Source organism: Labrus bergylta, chromosome 17, assembly GCF_963930695.1.
Source record: "Labrus bergylta chromosome 17, fLabBer1.1, whole genome shotgun sequence".
NCBI lineage: Eukaryota > Metazoa > Chordata > Actinopteri > Labriformes > Labridae > Labrus > Labrus bergylta.
The window spans coordinates 21570153-21594631 of NC_089211.1; the positions used below are offsets into that span (position 1 = coordinate 21570153).

Consider the following 24479-nt stretch of genomic DNA (forward strand, 5'->3'; position numbering starts at 1 on the left):
CATGTGTTTTTTATTAAGATGTTATACAAAGTGAATAATTATCACAGATTTAAAACATTGTTTACAGTCCTGCTAAATCTCTGTTAAGCAACGTGACTAAAAGTTAACCAACAGGTTCAGTTGGTTCTTTGTGCTTTGTTCAAATAAAGATTAGAGCTCTGGAAATCTAATCCAGTCAATGTTTTGTTGACTCATTTTCAAATGTACTAAATGTCTGATTTCTCCTTGCTTTAGAGGTCAGTGCTACTCTAAGTTTGAAAAGAGGAATTCTTTCTTTAGCCAATAAATATAAACCAAGCCCGGGGAAACATCTGAAACATTTTATTCAAAGCATGAAGGGACATATTCATGTCCTCAAATGGAACATAAATACAAAATATATTTACATGTACAAATTATGGCAGAGACAAATACAAGCGTACCAGGTACCGTCTAACAATGTTAATTCACAAAAAAAGAAAAAGAAATATTAACTTTAGCTCCCACTGTCTTGTTTTATCAAAGAGAGGTGAATCAAACATATAAACTTGGAACATGATCCGCCCTGGTTCAGAGTACTAAGGTTCATAAGCTTTGAGGTACAAAAACGAGGTATGCACTAACTCTCAATAAAAAGCAAGCCCAAAAAGGTAAGGTGGAGTACTTTTTAGTACAGTACCATAACACAGAAATCCTGTCTGCAGTTTGTGATTCTCTTTGTCAGCCTTCAGATGGATAGAGATGTAGCCTGAGCTTTGACTGATTTTGATAATGCACTCTAATCTTGGCCACATGCATGGTCACACATTTCAACACTGTCTCACCTCCAAAAAAATGTTTATTGGCTACGTTTTGGTACGAGACCTTCATCAAGGTCAAGAGGTCAAGTACTGAAAAGTTTGCCTGATGAAGGTTTAGTATCGAAACCTTGCCATTAAATGTTGCCAATACCACATTTTTTTGGAACAATAAAATCTATGTATAGTTGTTTTTCTTTAAGAAGGTTCATGAGTTTGGTTGCATTTTTTGGTGATCATGGTATCGGTTATCACCATGGTTTGATTTTTACCTGCATCTCTTTAAAGTTCTCTTATGGAGAGCAGGGAATGTTTGAGTCCACCAAATAGACAAGGTAAAGTAATACAAGGTTTTAACCACAGGGTGGCAGCATAACCTAGGATAAATGTGTCCGTTTTGCTCATGGTATTAGATTCTTTACAAAAGGGCATCCATATTATCCATCTGCTTCTATTCCTATGTTACGTCACAGTCGTGATGGCATGAAGCAATAGTCTGTTATCAGATGTAGAGAACATCACGGGCAGCAGCTAGCGTTACTTCAGAAGCCAAGCAGAAACATTGATAGGAGCTTGAATTATCCCAAAGCTCTACTCTTGAATATAAAAGAAAGCAGCTGTATCGGATCATTTTCTCAGTATCCTTGGATTCTACAAACTGTCACGACGTATGCCTGTTTATAAATGCACATAAAGAACCAGTTGTCATTCGGCCTGTCCATTTAAACAAATCTCATTGTTTTGTCTAAGCCAGAAAACGTAAAGCACAGTGGGTGGAAGGTTTGAACTGATCAATACGGTTAAACAATGTACGCACATCCCGAATACTGATACTGCACCGATAACACCAGTTTTCTATGAGTGGTGGGAACCATGAAAGTAGAATGATTAAAGCAGCGTAGTAAGAGTGTCATTGAACAGACGCACTTGGAAATTCAACCTGTTCGATAAAGACAGTTGGTCCGTAAAATATCATTGAAGTCTTTATATGAAACAGGTTTGAATTTCAGTGCGATAATGTATCTCTTAAGTTTTTCATTTTGTTTTCTGTTTCTGTCATTTATTCTTTGTGATTTCCACAACTCGTGCTCCAAGTCCCCATAATAACACTGTATGCCAAATCATGTGTTACCATAGTAACACTTCTGACACCATGGAATACAATCTTGAGTCTGAAAAAATGCTGATTAAGGCATCGGATTGAACAACCTATTTCATTTTTGTCATCATGTCCCAAAAACGTACTCTCTCCATCCCCTCGCTGTAAGCTTAGATCCTGCCTGCTTTCCTGTTATATTTACACATAGAGCTTAATACACTGAGCGAACATTTGACAGGGCACCACCTATTGCACATGAAATGTATCTTGCTATTTAAAAATCTTGTTAGTTCACCCTTCGGTGGCATCTTTAAATGTTGGCTCATCTTTCTGTCATTTCTTCTCTTTGACTTGAATTGACGCAGCGTAGAGTTACAAAGTTCTAGCTGGAAAGACCACTGGGTGAGTCTGGCTCAGGGGACGGAGGGCTGTCCTCGTCATCGTCTGGCAGCTGGACGCGCTGCTCGTCCATACGCTTCGCCTGCACCCTCTGGATTAGACTGAAGAAGTCTTCATCAGGCACTGTGGGGGCGTGGGGGCCGGCTTCTGGTGGGGAGCACCTCTGATCATCAATCCGGGAGGACTGCAGTCGGGAAGATGCACAAATTAATTACAAGGACTCTCTGATTAACAAAGTGATTAAAAATCTGAGAAGACTTAAGCACTTGTTATATGCTATAATCAAGTCCTTACCTGGCACTTGATTAGCATGTTGAAGAAGTCGTCGCTCGGTTCTTGATGATCTCCTTCGCCCACCAGGTGTCCCAGATTGTTGTGGGTAATCCTCAAGCCTGGAAGATTCCCAACGTTAACCCTCTGATCATCAAGACGGCGACTCTGAGAGCTGGCAATCAAGTCAAACAGCTCCTCAGTCTGGGGGGAGGTTGTAATTGAAGGATCTAGAAAAAGAGCCAAGAGCCTCATGAGTTCATGTGTATTTTAAAAAAGGAGATTTATACGTCCTTGAAGACAAAGACCTGCCCAGGTGAACAGTTCTCAACAACCGACCTATCATCTCGTTCAGCGCTGGCATCGAGTTTGCCGCACCTTCTCCGATGTCTCCGTTTTGAGGCTCGTCAAGATCGCAGCGCTGGTCATCCATGCGGCTGCTCTGGAACTTACTGAGGAGGTCGAAGAAGCAGTCCTCATCTGAGGGGTCACGGCCCAGCTTCTGCAAGAAAAACCACAAATTAGTAAAGACAGACCCATGTATCTGATTTGTACGTCAAGGTTAATTCACTGTAGGGGAATGCAGCTTAAGTAGCCCATGATCATAGAGTCATGATGTGCAGATAAAATAATTAAACTTTAGACCTGTAATTTACTCAGAAAGGACTTTCATGCTGAGAATACCTTGGCCTAGATACTGAAGGTGGTCCAATGCCATAAATATCATGTTAAAAAAAAAAACACCACCTATTAGCATTTAAGTTAAATGGCCCTCACAGTGGTGCCCTATAAAAACATATGGATGTATCAACTGATACAGCTCTAGCCATGATAGACTGCAGAAAGATACCAGTTGATGAGTTAGTGTGAATTCAGTAGTGACACTTTTCACAAGTGATGTACGCAATAATCAACGAAACGTTTCAATGTTGTCACTTCTGCAGCCAGATTTACTGGTGGTTTAAACTAATTGCTAATTCTTTTATTAATGTATTGCCCACAAAGCTGGTTAAATGCATCTTAAGCTGTAACACTACCAACTGCCAATAGTTGGGCATAAAGCTCTGATTAACTGGCATTTAAGCTCCTAATGAAAGGAGCAATGTACAATCAAATTCAGCACAGGCATGTAGACGTTAACCTGCAAAGATGACCGGGCGCTGGTGATGATAATGTTGGCCACACTTTGCAGAGTTATGCACATTACAAAGTGCCACACATTTCATTGTCATTTAAAAACAGCCACCTTTGTTATGGAAGACTGCGATGAGCTGTTTTAAACTGCAATAAAATAAGCTAAATGGTTTTAGAAAATGTTCCTACCCCTGACTAGTCAGCCAGTCTAAATTTAAATTTACATTTAATCCACAGGGACAATAGTTGCTACAAACATACCTAATCTTCACTGCTTTAAATTGTCTTTTTGGTATACTTTTGGTTATTTACGTTCTTTACCAATTATGGAAAAAATGAGAAGCTCCTTTACCAACTTTCATCAGTCAAAGCTTTCAAACATGAGCTGAGGAATGGTGAAACAAGGACTGTGGTATCAGGTACTGCAGAACATGAGAATATACACTGTGGCTCTAATCACTGATCAGCCAATAAATGACTCAGTCACTGTGTGTCTGCAGTCTTTTTCTGCATATTTACCAAGAGTCAGCCTCTGATGGTGATCTGTCCATTGTTTGTTTTCAGATAACATCAAGATTTTCACTCTCACATGGTACTGAAAGAGACTTCTTTCTTTCTCACTGTGGCTGTGATCACGCTTTGCTGCTAGAGTGGATTACTAGTGCTTAAAAAAAAAATGGAATATCTAGAATTACAAGAGTGATCACAGCAGATGCAGTATTATCATTGCATATTTATAGCAACGACAATGAGAAGAAATGTTCACATACGTACAGGAGAGATATGAAACACAAGAGGTCTCGACCAACAAAGAAGTATTTCTTTCATAGAAAAAAAGGCAGATCATTGTATTTGTAAAGGAACCAACGAGAGTTTAGGACCCATTTTAGTGCTCACGTCTGACATAACATCTCACAATTTACTACAAATGAACACATTGATAAGGAATCTTCAACAAAATGTCCCAGAGCAAGTTTATGGGAGGTAGAAACCCAAGCTTCAGCGATCAAAACCAGTCTGATAATGTCCCTGATGGAAAAGATTTTTGGCTACTTCTCACTTTAAACAGAAGCTTCAGTAACACTGCATGGGTCAACATTCATGATTAAAAGTATTTCAATGCAGCACAGAGTCATATTTGATTAGACACATTTCAGTCCCAACCAGTGGATGGAGTTCAGTTTGCTTCTCAGAAAGATGTGAACTAGGTCACAGCCAAGCAGGCGCCTGACAACTTTTAGAAAACAAAACGATGCCCTCAACAACAACAAAGAAAACTTTAAATTCAAAGCTCTTCACTTACACTGCATGTACTCCCTAAAAAAGTCAAATATCTATACAAAAGGTTAAAAAAGCTGACGAACCGAAAACATCTGCATTTGTGTCAAAAAAAATCTAATGGACAAAGAGTGAATGACCTCTTGTATCCTTTACACCATGTTGTTGTTCAAGCTATAAAACTTAAATGAATCAACTCACCAGCAGCACCTCTACTTTCTCCTCAAGCTATGCCACTCTCTCTCTCTCATGTCTCTCTGAGCTCGCTTTCCCTCACGCTCTGTGCACACGCCTGGCTCACACCTCCCTCTCTCCCACCTCGCTCTTCTCCCCAGCTGTACTCCTCTCCCTCCCATTAAGTTCTAATTTCCGCTCCTCTTGTATTCATTTACTCCGCCTTCTTTGCATCTCTACCATCCACTCTCTTCACTTCATCTCTGGCTCTCTTTCTCTCCCCCTCTCTCTCTCCCTCCCGTTCTCTCTCTGCGGCTGTCCTGCAGGCCATTTTTGTCCTGTTCGCCCACTGTGGGAAAACAACTCATTATCACAGACAGGGGGGAGGGGGGCTGACCCAGTGGGGAGGGTAGCAGTTTTGTGATCAAGGCCACATTATCAGCAGAGAGGAAGAGGGGGATGATTGGGGGAAAAGGGGTGGAAAGATGGGGCACAGTCATGAGCAAATTGCATGTCAACAGTGGCCGCCAGCACAGATCTGCTACCCTCATGACAAGAACCAGGAATGTTAGTTTATAAACCATTCGTTAACAACAAACATGCCCGTGAAAAATCTTCCATTTGATTGTTGTTTACTAGCTCTTTGCACACTAATCATCTTTGGCTTCTAGCGCTGCTGTTCTCTGTCCTTGGCCCCTTGGTCTCTATGCGGATCTCCTCACTTTCCTCTCCATGTTATCCAATTAACCAAGTAGGCCACAGAGATAGAACAAGAGATGTGATGACGACGAGAGAGAGAGAGACAAGTAGAGAAATGGAGTTGGTTTGTGAAAGAGGTGTGGGGTGGGGGGAGTGTATGAATGAATGAAGACAGTGCTTCCTAGATTAGATCACCATTTTGCTCTATAACCTTAATGAGGCATTTAACCCCAGCCTCAATCAGACGACTAACCCACTCACTTATTAAACTGAGAAAGTCCAGACAGAGCTTTTGGTATTATTATTATTTTTTTAAAATAGTTCCAAATGGATATTAAATATTGTCCACCTAACTTTCAGTCGAACAAGAAACAAAGTTTCTGTGGCAGTCTTTAGTCTCCTGGCAAAACGCTCCAAATGCCCCCACCTCTCTGTCAATTAAGCCTCTGCCCAGTTTATGCAAATGTATCCACAACTCAAAAATCCCTCCTTGTACAGTTCTTTCTAAAAGATTGTTGTGGGGCTTTTTATGCCTTTATTCTAGAGACAGGACAATGGATAGAGTCAGAAACCGGGGAGAGAGAGAGAGTGGGGAACGACATGCTGGAAAGGAGCTGGCCCACTCTTGAGGGCAAAGCCTCTGTAAATGTGGCACGTGCACTAGCCGATGGGCTACTCCTTTACAGTTTTAACCACTTGAGAAATAGTTTTGTTGTGCCATTTTGTTATGGGACCTCCGTGGCTCTTTTGAGTCCACCTCTAGTGGACACTAGAGGAACTGCTGTTTTGTTTTACACTTCAGCATCACCTTCATTTTTCAACGCTGAAGTTTGCCTCTTGTTTTACATTGCCGTCTTGTCCTTGTTTTTGTCAACCGTTCTACTACAACCTAAAGATATTTCCGCTCTTATTTGTAGTTTTGAGTAAAGATTTGTCAAAGTTAGCAGACACATAACTGTTTTTAAAATAATGGCTTATATGAAAAGAATATGCTTCAGTGTCACTGATTACCAACATGCATCTTTGGATGCTATTTCTAGCCCCCTCTGATGAACTATCATTATGCAGCACAGCCAGTCTTTATTTCCTGTATGTCAGCTTGTTGATTACAACAATTATCAATGCCACAGTAAAAAGCAAGATCAAGTGTTGTGAGGCCACAGATTTTAAAGCTACAGCAGCTGTGAGAAGGCATACTCGTTAAGAATCTAGTTCAAAGCAAATGAGAGCACCATTGTAACCTAATGAAAGGACACCTTTACACTGTGTGTGACTTCACATGGTATAACCTCATGGGAAATTAAAGGATATGTTCCAGATTTCATCTCACTAATTTCTCATTTTCTCTTTAAATCTGAAGCCCTGAAGACATTTTGGACAGGGATGAACAGACAAGTATGGAAAGTAGTTAAGTGAATACAGTACTCAGCACTTCAGGAACATTTATTGCTTTCTATGAAAAACAATATATTGGGGTCTATACACTTGTGGTCTCCTGAAGTAAGACATGACGTAAAAAAACAACGTAGAAGTAGCGAGGGGTGAATTTATTTTTTTAACTCATCCATTTTGATAACATCAAGGACAAGAGTTTTGCATAAACATTGCAGAGTTGACTAACAGGCAGGTGTGATGTGAGGTAACTCCACCTCTTTGTTTGAGCAAAAGCTAGGGGGAGTCATCCTTTCTAATAAAGGTGACATCTGCTGTTGTTTGGCTTCAAAACACCTCTGTATAAAAAAAAAAATTAAAAAAAATGGGTGATGCCACTGATACTATGTCAATTTTTTACCTTACACTAGACATTATATCAAAATTATGAAACGATAACCATTTCAGGACAGGTTACTACAGAACACCTTAGTTGTGGACGAGCCGTAGCGGTTTCATTTTTATAAGAAAAGTGTGTTCATTTTGGAAATAGATGACAAGATTAAACCCAATCTGTGTAGTAAATACAAATATCCTATTACCTTAGCTTCTGAAAACAGTAAGCCTAGCATTTTCTCTTTGTAAACTCACACGGGGCACCACATATGAAGTATAACTGGGTCAGTGCATGTAGTTAATGAGAAGAAAATACTAAGACTACTCACTGGCACTGGAGGTGGGACTTGCAAAGTGATGTCATCAGTGTCTAGGGGCGAGTCCAACCACGGCCTTTCATCTGATGACTGGCTGTCTGGATAGCCTTTTCTTTTACCTGGCTGCGACAGCTGACTCTTGGATCCCCCGGGTATACTTTCTAAGTCTTGGTTGTCGTCATTCTGCAGTCACAGAGCTTATTGTTAGAGTGGGATTGATAAAACTCTCTGTAACATTAAGACTCTCTCAAGCGTTGAGCTGTAAATGTGTGAGACCTCACCTTATCTGTAGAGTACTTCCATAGTTCTACACTGTCCATGCTGTTTCTCTTGGTGAATTTGGGTCTTGCTCCTATAGAAGAAAAAAAAAAATACACAAAATAAATAAACATTACTTGGTAGCACAATGTTGCATAACTGTTCATCTGATGTCAAATTAAGTTTGCAAAGCTCTTTGTCTCTTCTCTGCTGCAGCCAGTCATGTCAACATTGGTCTCATGATGTTTGGTGTGGATACGTGGTTTACTCAGACAACCAAGCAAACAACCTGAATAAGAGTCTGTTTGCCGGCTCTGCACCAGAGAGGGAAATGTAGGACATGGGTGTGAGTATTTAAGCCCTGGAGGACAGTTGGGAACCACAAACATCACACAATATTCACCTGACTCCACAGATCAAAATTGTATATTGTAATGTGAGAAGAAGAGAATCTAAAAGTGAAACTTGTTTAGTTTTTGAGGATAGATTTGACAAAAATATTTGCTTTACAAACTAATCTTCCTTGGACTGGGGGTAAAAACCTTCATGTTCTTTCACTTAACCCAAAAATGTTCACACCCTTGGCCCAGTGTCACATTTAGCTTCAGTTCAGACATAACACAGACACTGTGAGTCTGTTATGACTGTCTCAATTTAGTTTGGCATTTAAATGGTAATCTTGTGTACACAAACAGAATTTCAGTGAGTTTACTCAAGCCCACGAGTTAACTTTGTCAAACATTGAAGTTAAGAGTTAAATCTTAAAAGCTAAAAACACATTTTAAAGTTTTGTTATCTGTAGTTTAAAGTTGATGAATAAATGCACATTTTCAAAACCTCTCAGACATTTTCTGTCGCTTTATACATCTTATTTTGTTTCTATTTTGGTGGAGGAGGGCCCAAACAGCTTACACACAGCTAATCCTGACCACAGTCTGCAGCAAGCAATCAGACAGGTAACATCAAAATAAAAAATATGTACATAAATAAGGGGACACACACTGAATAAGACTTTTTCATCTGCGGGACCCTTCCCATGTAAAAACTAAGGAAACTGAGCAAATTCTAAATTAGTCATACAAGAAGACAATTACCAGAAATAACACAATTCATTTGTTAATTGAGTTAATATTTCATTCCACAGTGGGAGAGAACAAGATTATTTCTTTCTTATGGTCACACCTCTAAAGCTCACTAATGGACATAAAGTAACTGATTGTGTCACCTTGCATCTCAAACTCTGAACTGGAGGGGGAAAGGTCACTCTCACTGACCCCCAGAGCCTCCATCAACTGCTCCACATTCATTCTGGCTGTCAGTTCTCCATTTCTGTCTCCAATCTGAAAAATAAATTAAAGGGACAGAGAGACAAACAGTCTTATGGGTCAAAATATGCTGATTGCAAAAACATATATCTTCCCCGCATGACTGTAAACAAATATGTCTCACTTCTTTGGAGATGTCCAGGTGCTTTCTGGCATAGTGAAGAGCCTGTTTGTGGTTCCCTAAAGACACATATGCATTCCCCAGACTCCAGCAGGCACGGCCCTCACCGACTCTAATGAGACATGAATCAAACCAACCAATGTTAACTAAAATACATTTGCATTTATGCTTGTTTGTGAGCATACTTAGATCAGGGGTCTTCAAAGAGTGAGGTGCACCTCCCATGGGGTTTGCCAAAGGACTTCAGCAGAGGCGCAATATGGGAAAAAATAAACCAAAAAAAAAAAAAAATAGCTGTAAACATACTGCAATGTGTGGGGAAAGTTGATGGATATTTGGTTACTCCACAGAGGAGACAGATTCCGGAGTAATCAAAAACAAAGTAGGCGACAACTTCTAGCTTTCTGTGGAGACTCCGGTCCCACATCTCTCCCCTACCTGTGCGAGTAGGACGAGGTGAAAAGCAAGTACCATTTAAGGCAGCGGGTCGCCGATGTTCTGCATTTATTCTAATCTACATTGCATTCTTGCATCAAAGACATGCACTCATTGTTCCAACTAAAGTAGAGGTGAGCACAATCAGGGAATACTGCCAATTAGTTTGTTGCCGAAAGGCTATATGACACTAACAATGTTTCACGAAATTTAATCTGGAAGGGTGTTTAAAAAAAATTAAGATGAAGATATTTGAAATCATAAAAAAAAAAAAAAAAATTAAAAAAAAAGGAGATGTTTAAATGTGGCAGCTGTTTCTATGTTCTTACAGAGGAGGGTCACTTTCCCAGACTTTGAAAACCCGTACATTAGATATTGCTTTTGTTTACCTATCTGTAAGTTCCTGAGCGATGTACAGGTGTTTCAGGTGGTAGTCTATGGCCCCCTCATACTGCTGCAGAAGTGTGTAGGTATTTCCGAGGCTGTAACAGGCCTGAGCCTCCATCACCTGGTCCCTCAGCTGCCTAGACAGTTGCAACGTTTTCCTGTAGTGAACAAAAACAAGATGAAGTGAGAAAAGGAGACACTGAAGAGGTTTTGGTGAATAGACACATAATTAAGACGGTTTCAGGGGTCAAAATCTTATTTTGAGAGTTCTTGATACTTGCGTCCCTTCGTGTTTTCTCCACTAGATGTCACACTCCTCTCTCTCCTCACCTGTAGTACTCTGTAGCTGTGTTGAACTGGCCCAAGAATATCAAGGCATTTCCCAGGTTGCTGTAGGCTCGTCGTTCTGCAGCTTTGTCCCCAAACTCTTTAGCTATGGATAATCGCTGTGAACAACAGAACAGGAATGTCACACATCTATTTCCCCCTTTTTGTGTTGATTTGTTCTATTATTACACTGAGCAATTAAATACAGTCAATTACACAAGTACAATTTGCAGGCTTTGTTTTCCCCCTGAGTTCATGAAAGATGTGACGTTGCAACTATTGGTGCATCAAATCTTGTTCCCTTTAAAAGCAGTGTGCTCTCATACACGGCACACTGATAGGTTCTTAATGGAAAAGAGATGAAAGACTGGCTTCTCCCACGAGAAAACAAGTTGTTTCATGACGAAGAGTGACAGGTATCAAGGGGAGAGAGAAAGCCTGTGGCCATGTTTGCCAGTGATTCACCAAGAAACCAATTTTCACACATCGTTTTCTGTGAGAACCCTTCAATCCTTGATCACACTGTGTTTTCACTATGCCAGCTATATTTGGATCCACTGAAAAACTTGGGAGATATTTCACTCTAAAAAAGCTTAGATATGCAATGCATGCAATGAGATGTGAGCATGAATCAAATTCTTTATTTTCTTATTCTCTATCACTGTCCTCGCACTCTCTGACAGCAATGCCATTCTCTCATACTTTGCTAGCCTCGCTTTTGCAGGTCAAATGTATTTCAGACTTTGTGTAAGGCACATATGCGTATGGCCTACTTCTTCACTGCAATGCCAGGAAGTGTCGACTTATTAAACCATTGAGTCTAAGCTTATATCACGCAGACATGTTTGATCAAGCACATCAAATTTTCTGCTTACCGCTTGTGGACTGCTAATGACAGACACACCCAACAGGCCCGTATGATGACAGCAATGGCCTACAAATGTTTTTTTATGTAGCACTGTGGCTTCAGGGGAGGACACTCAAAGATCCCTGGCTTTGGTGTATAAGCCACCAAAACACCCATAAAACAAAACCAAATATACTCTACATCAATCAGAATGACATGTTTAGATTTATGTTCACATCTGTGAAACATGAGCTGAACAAGAAGGAATTACATTTGGACTTTTTTTTCTACTATCAAGGACATTTTAGGTCAATATCATGGCGGGCCATCATGCTGCACCTGTGTGAGGGAAAAAGTGAGACCTGCTCTGGCTCTACAAGGTCACTGCTATAATCAGGCACTTCAACAGGGCAGATAATCTTACCTATGCACTAGTATTAAAAAAAGATGCTGGCAAACATTTTGAATTTCTCACCTGGCGATGAAACTTGATAGCTTCCACAAAGTTTCCCAGCAGGTAGTGGGTGTTGCCCAGGTTACCATAGGCCCGCCCCTGAGCAGCTCGGTCTCCAAGTTCTTTGACCAAACACAGGTTCATCCTACAGGGATAAGCAAACACCAATTTAGTAGCAGCTAAATGCGGGAATGCATGAAGCCGTCAGAATGGAAACCACATTTAAAAACAAAACTCTCTGCTATAAAGTCAAACCTGTTGACTTCTTTGAAAGGAAACTGTTGTTGTGTTTTGTGATGTTTTGGTGTGCTATAGTGGAGAACCACTGGTCGAGTTACTTGTATTGATGTAGTCAAGAATAGAAGGGCTAATAATAGCCACGGATGAGTCAACGTTTGGCCAAAATTTGTAGCATATGTCCATTTAACGTGATTTCTTCATGCATTTTTAACAAGCTAAATATTTCAAGCATACAGTGTTGCTCTGTTACAAGTCAATTTTAACACCACAAAATGCAGTTAAGCTCACTTTTCCAGACTACCTCTTTGATTCTTATTTCATTTGTGAACAATACATACTCATAAAAGCCCGTAGCCCTTTGCAATGTGTCTCTGACATCAGGAGGCAGGTCGCCAGGCTCCTGGGTGCAGCCCCACAACTGCTGTTTGCCCTTAGCATGAAACACATTACCGACATTATACAAAGCTCTGGCCTCTCCAACCTACAACCAGATATAAAAAGACAGAGGTTAAGGTTACAAAGAATGAATAATATGCACAAGTATTCTTTGCTTTTTTTTTAATAATGCATTGTAGCTCTTCGACTGGAATAGAGAGGCTTTGAAGAGTAACAGAAGTTACCTTGTCCCCTTGTTCTTCAGAAATATCCAGATGTCTTTCACAGCACACAACAGCTTCATCAAAGCGCCCCAACACTTTTAATGTGTTACCAAGGTTACCGCTGGCTTTCCCTTCTCCAATCCTGTCTCCTATTGTTCTGAGAAAGTGGAAAAAAAACAACAACACCACCACCAATGTTTATGGTAAGCCAAGGACGACTTAAAAGTTCTTTAAGTCGATTTCATTAAGGTAAATGGTGTCATTAAGGCTCTGTAGAAAGACTTAATTGGGAGATGCTAAACAATACAATTTTTAATTAGCTCCGAGGAGGCTCACCAGGTCTCAGTGGCCCCGCTGAGGCTATAATGTAACAAGGTAAATCTCTCTGGGGTCTTTGATCGCTTCCCCGCTGAAGTACCAGCTGCATTCTCAGCAGGGGACACCGATTATTCGTTCAAGCTAAATATCCTGCTGGTAGTTGAGGACTGCTGCAATATGAAAGTCCCCTCACTTTTCTTTAAATTTTATTACAGAACATAATGTCAACACAGTTTAAATCCCTGCTGCTGTTGCTCCTGTGCACCTGATAAAGTCAATAAAACCTTTTTAGGGATGGTACGTTGAATATTTCTTCTCTGAAACTGTCTGTACATCAAATAGTTGAATCATTAGCATAACTATCCTACGTACCGGCTCAGCACTGACTAGAGCTCTTGACTGCATCACTTAGCTTCAAAGCTTTCTTTGCCAGGGTCTGTTGTAAGGAAATCACTAAGAAGATACATTTTTAATTGAAAGCAACCAAGCTTCAGGGGCAGCCATGGAAGATTTTTTGTATTTCATTTGATATACTGTAAATTATTATATCATCATTATTATGATGTGTCATTTAAACTGCTGAAGACCTACATTAGCTCTGTAGGCTGTCCTAAATTATAAAGTCAAGTGAAAACAATAAGACGTACCTCTATGACAGTGTGTGGTTATGTATAATATAAAGTTTTGTTTTTCAAATGAATAAGAAAGAACTTCATGTTAATCATTCAAACATGACTTGACTTGAGATATAATGTTACATTACAGGACTCACAAGACTTGATAGGACTATTGATAAGCCCCATTGTTGTTGATTTTAAGGTTTTGAAAAATGTGTAACCAGGTCGTTAATTGAACCCCATTCCTACTCCGGGTGGAAGTGAGAGCTGAAAACCAAGTTTGGCAAGTTTATATAAACTTTTGCAATTCAGTAAGAAAAAGTGAATTCCTCACCTTGCCAAAGTAAGGTCATGTTTGTGGTACTCGAGGGCCTTGCCATACTCCTTGAGGTAGAAGTAAGCATTTCCCAGCTGGCTGTAGATGGCACTTAGGGTCTTCAGGTCGTCTGTACCGACCTGCACGGCTGCTTCAAAAAACGCTGTTCCCCCTTTAAAGTCCCCGGCCTTGCATAGTCGCTCTCCTTCCAGGGCCAACTCCAAGCAAGAGGCCTCCATCCTACATTGTACAAACACAGGTTGACACATTGAGACAGGGAGCAACAGAACACTGCATTAACATGAGCACTGCAAGAGATAGAACAATGTATATTATCAGGGACACTTGCAGTCGAACTGTAACATTGGTGAGGAACAAATTGCCAGAATCACCATGACAACAAGGTCTGTAGCCATGTCTGTGGACTGTTGCCTTAGCAACGAAGTCTAAAGCTCTAAGATGACCACCTTGAAAAGGTGTTGCAGTTTTCACTCATAACTCTTATATCAGCTTGATTTTTAGAGTCAGGTTTATAAAAACATGCAGTTCTCTTGTAGGTAATGTCTATCTTACAAAATTGCTCACCCTTCTCTCTACCCGTCTGCATTTTTGGTACATGAAATTGAAAGGAACTTGGCATTGTAGTCCTTTGAATGTAAAAACATTGAAGTAATTCATTAGCTGACTTTGTTTATTGTGCATGCGAGCATAGGCATATTGCAACAAGTTGTTAATTCCCTTTAAAGTGCATCTCTGCTCCCCTGCATTTCAAAGCTGAAGTATAAGAGAAACACAATTTTCCGGAAATAACTATCAAAAGCTAAGTCAAGGGTAGTCTTCCTTGCCCTTTAACAATTTATTAGTAACTATGGCAACTGTTGGATCGATGACAGTGGGACATGAAATGTTAAGGAAATATTAAGGAGTCGTTTGACAACAAATGAATTTATATGGTATGTGATGGAACCTATTGAAGTCATTTGAAAATAAATCATCTTTGCATTTAAGATCCAGCGTGAAGTTCATCAGAAACCAGGTGGTACGTCTTTGTACCTCCAAAAGACAAAATAGTCCCAGAAAGAAAATATTGAACCATCATGATTAAAGAGGCTGGTGGTCTGATAGGAAGCACAAATCAGTGAGCTGTATCCAGGAGCTATAGGCCCCAGATTTTTTAATGGTATAATCCAGGATAAACTCAGCCAAGTTGGTTGCATCTTAAAATTCCAGATAAGTTATTCGAATAAAGAGTTAAAGGATTATCCTTGAATCGTATCTGTTCTACAAATGGCCCCATTCAAAAAAATACAAGAGCACCCTGTAGTAGTTTCAACTTCATTAAGCAGAAAACTTAACCGGTAGTTCATCCATTTTATGTGTGCATTCATGAAACTGTTATAAACACTCATTCCTTAATGTACTGTGTATCATAACTCTCAGAAAGTCTCTATTTATACTCATCATCTTATTAAAAAAATAATTAATTTTTGTGTCTTGTACTGCTTTCTTCATACAGCCTTCTTACAATCCAGCAATGTACATGATTGCTATGGACACAGGCATGTTGACATAAGTTAACTTTCACTAAAAACACTTTGTCATCTATGTCAATTTAACATTTCCCTCAGCACAGACCTTTTCTATTTTGTCGCGTGAAAATGTATATTGCAAATGTCTCCATTGTCATTATTGCTTGCCACACATATTACTGCTATGGCGTTGGCAGGCATTTTTCAAAGGATTGACTGTAACTAGTAGTTGTATTCACTTTACAAAGATTTAATCATGTAGTCAAACGTTCCTAACTCTACATGATCTACTACTACTTCTAGAGTCAGTGAGCTCAGACTGGTGAACTAGTTTGCAAAACATGGCTTGCCAAATAAATGTTTCAGAATACTTCTTGAAAGTATTTCAGCAGTACCTGTTTTTTTGCTTGGTTCTTGTTTTGTCCACATATGCCTGCAGCTCCATGCGTATAGGCCTTAGCATTGCTTGAGGTCGGGGTCCATGATGGACCAGTTTGCAAACTGCTATCTCAGCTCCGGTCAGAGGGCAAGCCTCAGATGCCATAAGGGCAAGGGTTAGCACAACTAGCCAAGGCAAAACAATTCTGAGAAACTATCAACTCTGTACTCATTGAAATTCATTCAAGCTGTACGTAAAACTAATAATGCCAAGACCTTTAGTATTATCAGTTGATCTGGCTTACTGAAATATTGAAATATCCAGTTTTTCTGTTTTCTTAAATTCGAAGTTCATGTAACCCATTTTCATACTCCATAAGAATCAGTAATGTTAGCAATGTTGCAGCAAACTAAAACACAATCCAAATGGACCTACTACACACAGTCCATCACCCGCCAAGAATCACATCTGCTGCCCCAGTCCTCAGGAACTTTCCAAAAATTAAATGGTGAACTCTACCCCATTAGGCTCGCCAGACAGATGGGAATGGCAGACAATTCTTGGTCTAAAAGTCTACCATGGTCATTTCCACTAATCCAACAGAATGAAGTCAAAGAGCTGAGATGTCCATTGCTGTTCTGTCATTCAGATCAAATAGTTCCGATAGAAACACCAACACCGTTCTTTTGATCCTCTTCCACATGTCTGTAGCTTAGATCCATTGTTCTGTCTTGCCATAATGCCTGAAAAGAAGGCGGTTGTAATAAAAGACGATAATCTAAGTGAGAGCAAGAAGAGAGCCAATGACGACACAATACAAGTACAATACTTCTTAGCTTGGACCTTGACCCAATGAGAGACAGGGAGGAAGGATGAAAGAAAGGCAGTTACTAATCCAGGGACCTGCACCTGCAATCTGTGCACACAGTGCACAGATTGGCCTACACTAATCCAACTAACTGCTGACACTGACAGAAAGATTTTTAGGTCACCACCAGCAAAGACATAAAGACTAAGTAAAGAGTAGGAAAGGGAACAATAAATGTCAAGACAGTGAGTGCATGTACATTTTAAGTTATTTTCAGTATTAATTAAAAAAGATGGATTATAGTAAGTCAATCTTGCAGTCTAGACAGATCATGATTTTGAGCGCTTTTTAAACCACCAAAAAAAATACCTGAGCTACACTCAGTGCTGTTCCTGATCGCATACGGTCAACTGAAACTGTTGCTCCTACTCTGCTAGTTTGCGGCTTTTTATATCCCTCCTGTTTAGATGCAGTCTAAGGACATGGAAGCATTAAAGTGTTGGCAGGCTTACCACAGGTGTACCTAATAACATTAACAATGGCTCTGTTCCATTATGGTGCATCAGTAGCCTGGACAGCATCCACAATAATCCAAGTCCTTTCATTCAAGTACCCGGATGGAATGCAGCCACTTGTCATTTTATAGATGAGAACACTGAACCCGTGTGCTTATCAAACATAAGTTGTCAAAATGTGTGGAAAATGTAATTTCATGAGATCACACCAATATATTGATATTACATTGTAATTTAAGCTAGTTTTAAGGGCAAGAGAAAAATGTAAGGTCATCTGAACCGTTCAACCGCCTGAGTCGAAGGACGACCTGAAGTGACCTAACTGTCTTCCTTGCTTATGACAACTTCTTGCTGTTGTTGTTGCAACACATCCAAGCCCCCAGGCTAAAATCATCTTCAAACTGGCAACAACTGACCACTGTCATCATTCTGGAAAGTAGATCAAACCAGTTAACCCTGAAGTTAACATTTATGTAAAGAGGACAAGGTTATGCCCTTGTCATCTATCAGACATATTAAATAGCATCAGTGGAATAAATCTTCCACATCTGGAATCCTTCATGGGGAAAAGGCCAAGAATGTTGACATTCCAGGCCTGACCATGTCATCAAAAGGAGGGCCATCAGGTTTGTACATTGTGGTGAGGCTACTCCTCAGTGGAAACAGGAAAGAGAAGGTGTCATTAATAGCAGCAGTCAGAGGGATGGAAGGTACAGGGTCAATGCAGTTACAAAGATCATAGTGGAAATATACAACAAGGACAAATTAAATGGGAAAAAAAAACCCATAAATTGTCTTGTTGTCGTGGTGGGCCACCAGGCGACAAAGGAAATGCTGTACTGCGCTAAAACTCTCTGGAACTCTTCTGAACAGTTGAAACACCATTCCTAAAATAGACATTCCCCCAATTAGTCTGTTATTGATGAAGGCAGTCCAACATGTTGGTCAAATATCTTTAGGTGTTTGATTTGTTTGAAATCAATCGATCCATCTTTAGCGAGTTAACTCTTTGTTTTATTATGTTACAAAAGAGCTTATTCTTCACGGCCGCATGTGAAGGGTTTATCTGATGACTGCAAAGGCCATGGTGAACGCCTGGCATATTTTGCATTCTTTTCCCCATATAGACCATAGCTTTGTACCATTTAGGGGCTGGGTCCTTCGGAGGGCGCATTTGAAAGCATATTACGTCACAGTGGCACATTAAAGGCCCTTCTATTTCAAAGGCTTTTTCAAAAACACCAGACAAAGGCTTCCTCGTTTCCTTGGGCATCGAAGGATTCATTTGGCCCGACATATCCAGAGATTGAATGCGCAAAAATACAAACCAGCTGGGCAACTGTCAAGCAGCCAAGTTATATGATTTTGAATGTAAGTAATTGACATTCTAACACAATGTCTCCACAATAGTACAAACCCACCAGATCTAGGGTAACAAACATTGCAACCAATCAGCCAAAATGTATCCCTTCAACTCACAACAAAGGCCTGATGCCTCACCTACAGGAACAGCATGTTCTTAGAAAGCTCACAGACTTAGAGGAAGGGGAGTTTTCCTTTGTTTTTCTGATCTAACAACCATATGGCCATGGGAAAAATGTGTATGATTGCCAAGAAGACTGACTGTGACTTTGTCAGGTAGCAAAAGATTAACATTTTCTATGATGCAATGTACAAAAGACGGACCCGTTTCCGTTTAACAACAAGGAGCAAGACAAATAGCCTAGCGTCTATCCGATCAATGTTGAATTCTTCTGCTTTTCAAAGACCTTAATGCAATGTCTTCATGAGAGCATGATATTGAAAACAATTAGAGAAGCAGATAACTTCAGAGGTTCTGTCGCAGAGAAAATAAAGTGAAGACAATAAAGGAGGTTTTCACTTTAGGTGGTGCAGGGGCCTCGTAGAAACCTCAGTGAATTGTAAAACCCTAAACTTTAAAACAGACTGTGGAAAAGGGGTGTAGCCTTAAGAAAGCCTGGCGACACGGTTTAATAAATTAAACTGTGCAGTTGTGAAGTTAGAGGCCGCAACATACCCTCACTCAGAGATCAGTATATTACAATCTTCTGGATGTTTTAGTGCTAACAAACAGACAAAAAAACAAAAAAAAAGGGAATCAAAGGAAGGCACTTGTAAAGGGTCATTTATGAACTTGTCAAGAAAGACCAAGACAATAGAAAACAAAAGCAAACAGTACAGCCGTACTTCATTTGAAGAGTGACACAAAGTGACCTTCATTCTTGCAATGCTTGTGGTAAGCCTGAATCAGAATCAGAGCAGTACATGAATGTGTAAGTCTCCCATTCTCTCCTCTTATTACCACTTTAATTGGTCTGTTTTGGAGACCCTTATCCTCTAATAGTCTGCCTGTGGTTTAAAAGACACAGTTCCCAAGTGCAGTTGCCATGGCTTTATTAAGACCAAGTTACATATTGGAAAGGTTTCAGAGAGCAAGTTAACAAAGTGAAGAGAGGTTTGTGTCTAAACTGAGCTATGCCATATGTATTGTTCTTTAAGTGAAAAAGGGCCAATTCTGAGAAATGACTTTTGAAAAGCAATGATGTGATGATGTGTCGTTTTGCCCTAATAATAATAATAAAAGAAAATATGAAATAAAAGGAGAGACAAATACCAAAAGGTATGGGTCACATTTTGGAGGACTTCAACTAGTAACCACAGTATCATGATTCAGCTTTTCAAAACTTCGGTGAAACCACACTGTCAAATGATGTCTAGTGAATAAAAGCTTGCTTCTTCATACCTGCTGTAGTGATTAGACTAAGAGCAGCTGTACTACTGTGGGAACTAGCAGGAACATTGTCAAACCTATTCATAACACCATCACTAAATTATACTGAATTGCATCCATGTTCACTGCCTGTACGTTGAATATTGCTATCATAATAACCTATTTTATAAAGGAACAAAATCAACACTGCTACGGCTGTGTCCACCAACTTGGAAATGACTCCATATTGAACCTCCACACACAATTGAAATCCTGAACTATGAAGCATTCTAAAGTTTTGCAGTGTTATACGAGTGTGTAACAGCACCTGGCCAATTCATTGAATATATCCATTACATTTAATTCAGACTCTTAGTATTGTACTGTATTAACTAGGGGTGGGACAAAATATCTAAACGCCAATAATATGTGATCAGCCTGACTTGTGGATACAATTATCAAATTGCACTTTATATATATATATATATATATATATATGAATCCTGAAATGTTCCTTTTCAGGGGCATTTAATATTCTCCAATTAATCAGACACCATGATCTATCGTAATATATCAATTATTTCAATCGCTGTATCGTTATTGTGGACAACATGCAGTGTATCATATTGCATTCAGAATGACCCAGCGAAGGTCATTGTCAGACATATTAACAGGAGCAGGATAGACCATATGATAATGAGTGTTCTTCAATGTCCAGATGTACGACTTGTACGTGACATCCTGTGCTTACTGAATTCAAATGTATCTCCTAACAAAAAAAAAAAAAAAAAAAAAAAAAAACACACAAAAATGTATGAAATGATTTTCTTAATGAATGTATCCTTGTCTCATATTGACAGTTCTACCCTACTGTCCCTATTATTCCTGGCTTGGCTAACAAACTCTGTGCTCAGAGTAGTAATTCTAGCCATAATTACAGAGTACCCCGGCCAGTTGTCAAGGAAACCAAAGAGAAACTCTCTAGGAATGTTTTCTCCTCCTGCAGTGCATGTCGCTTTCAGTTAGAGCAGAGCTGTCTCCTCTTAGCTTCTTTTGTCTGATTCTCTTGTAGAACCATTATTATTATCCCCCTCCCCTCGTAGTTCAGTCTCTCTTAACCCTGTGTCTGTAGAAATACAAGTTGGATATTATCTCGTTGTATGGACTGGCTTTCTGTATGCCTAGAATGTACAAAGCGGGTGACGTTTGGGCAGCAGTTTGCTTAATGTGTAAATTTACATTGAAATGTATCTTAAATAATCTTCAGAACTGCATATGGGATTCTGTGTAGTTTTCAATATGGTGTCCAAGAAGAACAGGACACGGAGGCGACCACATTGTCAGTTTCAGGATTCATTCCTTATTAACACAGGTGACATTTCATGGTATGTCGTAATGCTCACTGGCCATCTCTGTAGCTGAATAAAAACACTGTAAGTCTCAATAAGAGAACGGAATAGCCCAATGCAATCAAAATGTTTATTTTTGAAATACCTCCTTGGGAGTTCTTCTTCCGATAGTCGACTATTTGGTCATCATGAATTACTCTAATAAATGTCTTGAACTGTCAAACTAAATAGCATTTTACAGAAACTGTATTCTGACAAAGACCCTTCAGGTTGCCACTTCATGTGGGTCATCTGTGTTTTGTTACAAGCAACAAAAGCACAGGCAGTTATTCCCAAACCCTCACTGTAGAAAGGTCATGTATTGATGTTATGCGTTTGTAAAATATAGGGGAAACACTCACAGAGGGCAGACCAGGTCATGTGATCACAACCAGCACTCACTGTGTTTGTCTGGGACGCGACAACCTTGCAGGTTTTGATGAATGTCACTTCACAACTCAACAGTTCTTAATGATCTCTACAGACGCTGACTTTCAGAAACATGAAACACTCAAAAACAATCACAACCTTGATCTGACTGTGAGAGCTGTTTAAGAAAATCTAACCACTCGGATGTCTCTACATTTCTGAACAGTCCGTGGGTTTGATATGTGCTTTATTCTACTTGACTGATTAACAAAAAGACGTGGAGGCAAACCTTATGTAACCAGCGTTGTTGTGATTAGTAATAATCAAAATATGAAACAAAGACGCGTCATTCTAACAACATCTGATCAGTATCTGGCAACAAAACAAGACGCAACAAACGACAGACAACACCGTCCCACAGGCCAACACGTTCAACTGAACGATCAGTCAATGCAGCGCTTTGTTGCTTATGACAAAATAACGAACAGAAAGTTGATCAAGCATAATTTCATTTTAGTAGCGTAGACTCTGATTTTCATAATCAGTGCATCTCTAGAGAAATCTGAATCTCTTTTATTTAATCAATTTGAATATGACATCAGCTGCACATGTTTATAATATACTGAGTTTACGCCCTACGGGACTAACAGCAAGCCATATATTGACCCATTAAAAGACACTAACCACCTTAATAGAAGTCAAAACAAAAAAAAGGGATTTATTACAATATGACACTAAATGATAACAAAGATCAAAAGAGACAACAGACAATCCCTGACTGAGCAGCACAACAGTCCCAACTCAACATGCCTCTCCTCTCTGCAGCCAGCACTGGCCCTTTTAAGCACTGAGGCCAGGTGTACCTCGTTGTGCAATTAGTAGCTTCACCTGGGCTGGAGACAACAGAAGGGGAGAAGGGAAACACACAGCTGTAACACCGAGAGTCATTAGGCACAATAGTTGTTATTTCATTAAAAGTGATGACGACATGAAAATGTTAGTTGCAACTCTAATAATTAGTAGTGTATAAAAACCGTGTGTCATCCTCAGTTTCTGACACATTGGAACGTAATAATCCTGAAGACATTGAACCCACCATTGATGACTCTTAATTGGGATTTGTCTTTGAAAGACAGTGGACGTTGAAACTGTCTTTTGACATGCAAATAAAACAGTCATACAAAAAGTATAGAGCGGCAGGGCAAGTGTTTAAATTGCAAATGAGCAGGAACACGGTTACCACCTGTGCAAATAAAGAGGGTTAAAGTAAGACAGCTCCTGCTACATAAAGATATCCTCCTACATAATACACAAAGTATGAGTTCATGTTTAATGTGTTTCTGAAATGATTCTGCACCTACCTGGTTTAAACCAAACCTCTATGTGTCTAATATCTGGACACTTTCACACCCCTTGCTGTGTCCCTCCTGCATCCACATCACATCCTGAGGCTCCTCTCAGTCTGCACTTCCAGCCACAGCAGCTCAATGACCCGAGCCAGGAATGAGGCTTGGATTCGGGCTCTGGCTTGTAGCTGTGGCTGGGTCTTGAACCTTTTAAAAATCAGTGAAAGCTGTGCTGGTCAAGTTCCGCCTGCCTGCCTGCCTGGCTCCTCCTCGGTAAGCAAAGCCTTGAGCTGGCAGCCTTTTCGTCCCTTCAGCCGCTCCCTGCAGTCCTTCTTTTCTCTTTATACTGACAACCATTCAAGGACACGCTACGAGGCTGTGACCCCCCCCTACCTCTGGTCTTACCTTGAGTGCAGCCTCTTGCTGGCCAGATCCTGGTCCACATCGTCAGCAGTAGACTCAGCCATAGAACCGCTGCTAATCTGCCTGCTTCCTCCCGCTGCGAGACCCCTTCACGGTTTTCTTCCTCCCGGAAGCAGCACTCCTTTCTGTCACTCCCTCCCCTCTTTTATTCGCTCTCTCTCTCTCTCTCTCTCTCTCTCTCTCTCTCTTTACCCCTCTCCAGCCCCATATACCACCACAGCAATGGCAGCTGCCGAGGAAGTGAGGTATTGTGCAAATTAACCACAAAAACACTCGGCCCCGCCCCCCGAAATGACGTCACACGCAGGGGTGTCGCTTGTGCGCGACTGTGCTTTTTTTTTTTTTTTTTTTATTCGTCTGTCTGTGGAGCGGCAAGTTGTGTTTGAAACTGCTGAAAAACAAAAACAAAATATGTATGTTATGATGTCACTTGTTTGTATTCCATTTCTCAAACCAGTAACTGTTGGAAACCAGTGTTGTACTCTCCTCATTTGCAGAAGTGCTGGATCCGGTTTTAACCTCTGACATCTGCACACTCTGTGTAGATGTCAAACTTCTAATACTTTAGTAACATCTGTAAGATAATACAACCTCCATTTTTAATTATTAATTATTATAATTACAATTAATGAAGCTTTTAAAAGTCTTCAGGCCAACTTTTTTGCTCACTTTTGATTTGGAGATGGGGGGAAATTAAAACACTCTTGCATTTTGAGGAGCTGAGATTTCAGAAAAAGTATGTTTTAAAAGATCTTGGACCATTAACTGAAAATGTTCCATGGTAAATACTGATGTGTGTTTTTGTGTAGAACCTTTTGCTGCGTATATTTGACT

At 40.0% G+C, this 24479-nt stretch overlaps 1 protein-coding gene across 2 annotated transcripts; it reads right to left on the reverse strand.

Moving 5' to 3' along the window:
* Window positions 1-306: 306 nt before the first annotated feature.
* On the reverse strand, window positions 307-23868 carry gpsm1b (G protein signaling modulator 1b). Of its 2 annotated transcripts, none has more exons than XM_020638405.3 (14): window positions 23628-23868; window positions 14176-14397; window positions 12928-13063; window positions 12646-12788; window positions 12089-12212; window positions 10770-10885; window positions 10442-10597; window positions 9621-9729; window positions 9397-9511; window positions 8195-8265; window positions 7926-8096; window positions 2884-3043; window positions 2569-2774; window positions 307-2458 (listed from the first exon to the last, which is right to left on the reverse strand). In XM_020638405.3, the coding sequence occupies exons 1-14, from the start codon at window positions 23687-23689 to the stop codon at window positions 2258-2260; spliced, it is 1992 nt and encodes a 663-aa protein (XP_020494061.2). In that variant the 5' UTR covers window positions 23690-23868; the 3' UTR covers window positions 307-2257. The 2 variants fall into 2 exon arrangements, with proteins under 2 accessions (XP_020494061.2, XP_020494060.2); XM_020638404.3 differs by having other exon boundaries at window positions 2884-3046; window positions 23628-23866.
* Between the last annotated feature and the right edge of the window lie 611 nt (window positions 23869-24479).

Bases quoted from the DNA above. Each gene is read 5' to 3' on its own strand.
- gpsm1b (XM_020638404.3), bottom strand. From the start codon at position 23,689: ATGGCTGAGTCTACTGCTGACGATGTGGACCAGGATCTGGCCAGCAAG. The intron at 10,598-10,769 runs GTGAGGAGAGAG...TGTTCACTACAG, and splicing joins ACAGCTACAGAGTACTACAG to GAAAACGTTGCAACTGTCTA. The intron at 2,775-2,883 runs GTCGGTTGTTGA...CTCTTTTTCTAG, and splicing joins AGCGCTGAACGAGATGATAG to ATCCTTCAATTACAACCTCC.